Source organism: Thunnus thynnus, chromosome 9 (assembly GCF_963924715.1).
Source record: "Thunnus thynnus chromosome 9, fThuThy2.1, whole genome shotgun sequence".
Lineage (NCBI taxonomy): Eukaryota > Metazoa > Chordata > Actinopteri > Scombriformes > Scombridae > Thunnus > Thunnus thynnus.
Window position 1 is genome coordinate 23,732,482 of NC_089525.1, and position 6,136 is coordinate 23,738,617.

Sequence of the window (6,136 nt, forward strand, 5' to 3'; positions counted from 1 at the left end):
TCTAGATATTTATATTACTGAACATATATGTCTCATAAAGCCATAAACCACCACTTACTTTGTTTCATAAAATGTACAACTACATTTTGATTTATTGAAAAAGATGGAAATGATGGGAAGAAGACCACCTGTTGGGAACATGGATTGGGAACATTTTCTGGGAAAGTGGGCACAGTATCTGGTCAATACTGGAAACAACTGCAATAAAAGAAGGCTTAAGTGTTGTTACAGTTCATGTTAGACAAAATCAGCTTACAATTGATCGTCTACTGATTAAATCTAAGTCTGGATGGTAGGGATGCTCACTATTAAAATTTCAGATGTGTGATTACCAATCAATCATACATCCCTGGTCATTAAGGCCAATATCAATCAGTATTATTAAATCAGCTGCAATATCATAACCCGTCTACCTTTCACGTATAATACGCTGAATGTGACACTGTCGCCTCAAGTAACCAGTAAATTATATCAAAAGGGGAAATCTGCTCCTTTCATGTTTTTACTAATGCACACAAAATTGATATTTTGACATCATCCATTCAAACTGTAAGTGTCACAGAACTGTGAATTGTGCTTAAATAACTTATGGATATATGCATTTGTAATTAAATGATTGACAGAAATCAGTGGGGCTCTATATCAGGTACAATTATGATATTTGTCTCATTTTTTAGGGCTGCACATAGCAATTATTTTCATTATCAATTAAGCTGTTGATTATTGTCTCAATTAATCAATTGACCCAAAGTGCAACCTCAAACGTCTTGTTTTGTCCCAACCAACGGTCCAAACCCCAAAAGAAACCAGAAAATATTCCAATTTAAGCAGCTGGAAAGAGAGAATTTTGATATTTTTTATTTAAAAACAACTCAAAACAATTAATCATCAAAATATTTGGCGATTAATTGTTGCAGCTCTAAAATGTTTATGCAGTTATCATCTGATATTGATAAGACGGCCAATATATTGTGCACCACAACTTGAGGGTATCACAGTTTGGTCTTAGTTGTGTGCTCCTCTGCAGCAGCTTCCAGATAGTTCTTCATGTTCTCAAATACTGAATTTTTAAATTCAGTCGCATGTCTCTTTAAAAATGCATTTTCCTCCACATTCCTACATGCTTGGAGGAAGGATTCAGCTCTGAAATATTTCTTGTATGAATACATACTTAATTAAACTGCCTCATACAGTGAAGTTACTGCGTTACAAGTAACTAATGAAAACCAAATACTAAGTATGCATGTTTAATAAGCCCTTATCCCCTATATTTTAAGCTACAGGACGAGATATTTATAAGCATATAAAATACAAATGAAAGGAAGGCAATTTTAATTCACTGTAAAAGGCAAAGCAGCCAAAAATATACTCAACAGCAGTAACTCAGACTGAAATATTAGCCTGAGACTCAGTCAACAGTTATTATTCAAACCTAAGCCATCGAAAATCAAAATCAAAAGAGCAAAAAGAAACAGACACTGTAGCAGTCATCATAAATAATAACAATATGACGTGTTATTGATCCCTGCAGATAAATTCTTGCCCTTATCCAGAGAGGTTAGAGGTCAGGGTCAGCCACAAAACAGTGATGGGAGGAATTTAATGACTCCATAAAGAACCCTTCAGGACTGCGCACCTGCAGCCAGTAATAAGTCTGCATGTGTCCAGCTATGGGTGCTCTCCTGGATAAACAAAGCTACTAAGCAGCCTTTGGAAGCCGAAAGTAAACAGACTCTCTTAGGAGTATTCAGATCATATTAACACTGTGTATGTATCCGTGTCCACTTTCCCTGGCAAATACGGCTGAGATGCAGTGGAAAGTTACTGGTGCAGTGACGGAGTCGGGGTCCCACATGAAGCACAATGACTGTATTGTTAGACTCATGCCATTTGGTTGACACTTGTTATTATGCTGTCAAGACTTGTGGCTACTGTCAATAACCATCAACTTGAAAATATCTCTGGTCACTCCTCCTGCTTTCTGAGATTATAGGCTTTTGCTAGGGTGGGCAGGACAATGGCTGAGGGGTGCCCCTGTCTGCAATGGGTGCTATCCAAGTCAGGTGCATCCCACAATAGTCTCACTTCAGGAAACATCAAACAGACATAAAGCCTTTTGTTTGAGGGACCTATACGTTTTAGCTGCAGGTATAAACATGACAGCAGACTTCTTCACTCTCTGTTAGGGCTGACTTTTACTAAAATGAGTTGTATTAGAATTGAACGACGAAATGTTTTTCAGGAGACTCCTTCGGAAAACTCACAAGGCCCCCCGGGGGATTCCCTGATCCTAGTTTGGGAACAGTTAATCACAGCTTTTGCTAGCAAGTTACTGTAACTTCCAGAGAGCTACCAGCCGGCCCTCCTGCAGTAACAAGAAAATAAGCACTGAATGGTTTCAAAACATTTCTCTGAACACACTCAATGAAGTAAAAATGTATCTACATACCCTCTGACCGGGTACGAAGATCAGACATCGTTCTCTGGACGGGCGGCATCTCTCCACGCAGCGCCGGGCGACGGCACCTGTCAAGCGGCCGCGGCTTGTTAGTTCTGCTCCCTGTGACTGCTTCTTCTCGACCGTTAAAGAATTTTTAAAAAACGGTTAAACATTCAACAGAAGAACCTCTCTCATGCGGACTGTAGCGCTGCGTGTTTGCTGCTAATGACAGTTATTTGTGAGATAGAGAACCAGCGTTCATTTCCTGGTGGTGACAATAACATGTCCAGGAGCCCACGGCTTCACGGATCCCCCCAGCATCCCCGGTTCACACGGCGGATTTGTAAAGCCGACAGACGCCTTTCGGTAACGCAGGAGAGGACACAGACTTACCATAAACTGAAGTGAGGCGGACGGTGGCGCTTCACATTATGGACGGTACCACTTACAGCTGCAATGGGAGGGGTGCCTCAACATAATAACAGCATTATAGGAGAAAAGAAAATCATGGTTAATTTATTTTTTTTCTGATGAAACACATTGTAAAAAGTGCTGAATTTTAATCGGTGTGGCTAGTATTGTTTAAGACATAGACACGATCTGAAAATGCCCATTAAATTGTTCGTTTGGTGTGGACACCTCCCCTCCCTCTGCAGTAGTTGATGTGCACAGGTTGAAGAAACAACCATAGTACACTGGGTGGGAGTTGGCTTTTCACAATTGAGTCTTGATTTTTAATACATTATAGATATATGAATGTATTAATAGTTATTGTATTGTCATCAAATGATAACCCTCATCACTTAACAAGCTAACATACAGATATATGCTCAAAAATGCGATGTAAAGCATAAACACATGGTAGGTCTCCACTCCACATGCTTATGCTATATTTGTAAATAATGGGAATTATATGGTGGTACTTTTTTACAATAATTTTTTTTAATAAAGCAGCAATGAACTGGTGTTTTGTAAAGTATTACTAATATATTTTTAGATATATTCCATAACACATTACAAGTATGCTGGTAGAAGTTTGCCACACAAATAACATTTAACTGACACAAATAATGAAAATCTAGCAAGCAAAGATATTATATGTCCGAGGGATTTGGCCTTTGAAAGAAATAAGAAGACGTTTCCTAAATCTTATCTGGTACTTTGACCTAACCCATAAAATTACTGATTTGAATTATTAATACCTTTATTACTGCTAGTAGGTTGTTTTAAATTAGTGTTGTGTGGATTTATATTTGTTCTATATTTTTAACATTTAGCATAAACTTTCTAGATAAACAGAAAGCCACCTGTGACATGATAGGCATCCACACAATTCAGAAATAGGAAACAATATTATGTACTATAAAGCATGATACACTGGCTGTGATCATCACAAATGAGAGTAAACATCTGTTAACATCTGCACAGCAGCCCAATGGAGAAGGAGTCATCCAGATAGTACAGTTAGTAGCACATATTCAGTAGGTGTAAATACCAGTAAATAAAGATGAACAAAAAATGAATCACATATCCTGATGTGATTCATGTCTAACCCCGTCGTCCTTCATTGGTTTTGTCTTTTAGTTATTTATTAACCAGAAAGGAGTCCTGCCTTTAAGCTCTAACCTCTGAAATAAGGTTGCGGAGCACTAGAGCCTAACTCATCACAGAAACAATCTGATATTTTGGAGAATATTCTTGTTTATAATCATATCCTGAGCCAGATAAGAAGATTGAATGACAAGTAAAATACATCTACAAACAACTCCAAAGCTCTCTTTTTTGTGTCTTTAAGAAAACACAAAGACAGTCACTGAAAACTCTTTTGTTGTTTTGTTAAACTTTAAGCAGGTATCAGCTAAGTTCCATGTTTGCAGATACTTTGATGGGAAACATGGCTGCAGACTGTCACATCATCTGTTGCATAGATGAAGGTTATAACCTCACAGAGTATCTTCTCTTTAATCCTGTCAATAAAAAAAGCAAAACAAGTCTGGGGAAACTAAATTCTTAAACAAAAATAAAATAGTTTTGTAGTGAGAGACAGTTAAAGACCACAATAATGTAATCAAGCAGTTGACCATAGACCTTAGTATCAGTCACTGTGTTATTATGTGATTATTGTCTCAAGACAAGCTCAGCGAGAGACCTAATCCGGGGTGACTTACGCTAGCTTACAGTTTCCCTTATATCCCTCATCAGTGTGTCGCTCTCCTGTCATGAATCTGCTCTAGGATGGACCCTCAGTTACATAGAAAATAAACAATACACATGTAAAAACACAAAGAAGAGAGCAGCAACAATGGCATCTCTGCTGTGACTGCCTGGCTGCTGTTCTGTACGTACGGTAAATCAAAGTGGGCTCTCATTCTCACTGCAGCTGAAATGCAAATCACACTGGAGACGGCATTTGTACAGCAGCAGCACCACTGCAGTTGCCTGAGAGAACTGCAGTGTTACAGACACACTACAGTTGTTTGATGTGTTTGTTGCAGGAATTCTCACAATGCCGAACAGCCTATGTGCACGTATGTTTACCTCAGTTATTACTGCCTGATTCTCTGCATATTTTCATGTAATATAACAATCTTTGTTAGGAGTGAGTTAGGAGACTTTGCTAGTATTTGGATCCGTATTCCCTTTAAAATTAAAATCTATTTACTGTTGTGGGGATTAGAGGAAGATGAGATTATGCTCCTGCTCCTGAAAAAACATGAAACAGTCTTTGTGTATGAGCGGTGCAGTAGATGCCGGCATATTTCACAACAGCAAGCATATCTGTGTTCACATCTCTTTGAACAAAAAAGATATTCATAATAATAATAAAACATGTTTTTTCTTGTCTCTTTAAATCTTTAAATCCAACTGTAACACATTTCTGTACAGCCGAAAAGGCAAAGAACAAAACACACAGACACATTTGGATACATAGGAGGTTAAGATTCACCCTTTCCAAAAATAAGAAATGGACACCTGAACATCTACGCCTCCTCCTGTGCCTGTTAAGAGACACATCTCTCCCAAAGATTCAGTTTCTCCCACCCGCCCCCCCTCCCTCCACCTAATTCAACATCAGCTCGCCACCACAGGGATTTGGCTCTGTAGCTCCCATGGTTGCTAAGCAACAGCGACAAGAAGCCTGCCTCTTCAATTATGTGTGTGTGCAATGGTTTTTGTGTTTTATTGTATATCAGTCCAAACAGTGACTCATTTAACCAGCCGTCCAAATTTCTAACACTGTCAAAATCTGTGTCAATTACATACAAAACTGCCGGTTTATCAGTTTTGTTTTTTTTAATCTTCATCAGAGTCACCTAAAAAGATTTCACTGATACTCCCTCCTAACACCTTTGTTCTTTGATAGGATGTAGTGTAAATATATATTGTGGCTGACTGTGACTCGAATGCAAATAAAAGATACGACAAGGTTTTAACACAAACAACAGAGATGATGCTACTTTAGAATCAGGGCTTCTTTCTTTTATTTTTGTCCTCATCTCAGAAGCACTAAGTATTCATCATTCCAACCACAAACAATTAGTATTTGGGGCATCCAGTATTAAAGACAAACACATTATAACATTCCTGCAACATTCCTGGTTCAATCCTGGCTGTGGAGTTTTGCTGCCTATCATGCCCTCCTCTCTCTCTATTGTGTTTCTTGTCTGCATCTACACCATCACCAGCTAACAAAGG

The 6,136-nt window shown here is 38.4% G+C and overlaps 1 protein-coding gene across 7 annotated transcripts in view; it reads right to left on the bottom strand.

Annotated features, from left to right (window-relative positions):
• The window catches only part of atp8a1 (ATPase phospholipid transporting 8A1), a 108,576-nt gene extending 105,693 nt beyond the window's left edge, over positions 1-2,883 (bottom strand). For 2 of the 7 annotated variants that reach the window (XM_067599780.1, XM_067599778.1), the window contains exon 1: positions 2,450-2,883. In XM_067599780.1, the coding sequence (XP_067455881.1) occupies positions 2,450-2,498 (49 nt within the window). In that variant the 5' untranslated portion in view covers positions 2,499-2,883. The remainder of the gene's footprint in view (positions 1-2,449) is intronic. The other 5 variants (XM_067599779.1, XM_067599777.1, XM_067599782.1 and 2 more) reach the window with 3 other exon arrangements.
• Between the last annotated feature and the right edge of the window lie 3,253 nt (positions 2,884-6,136).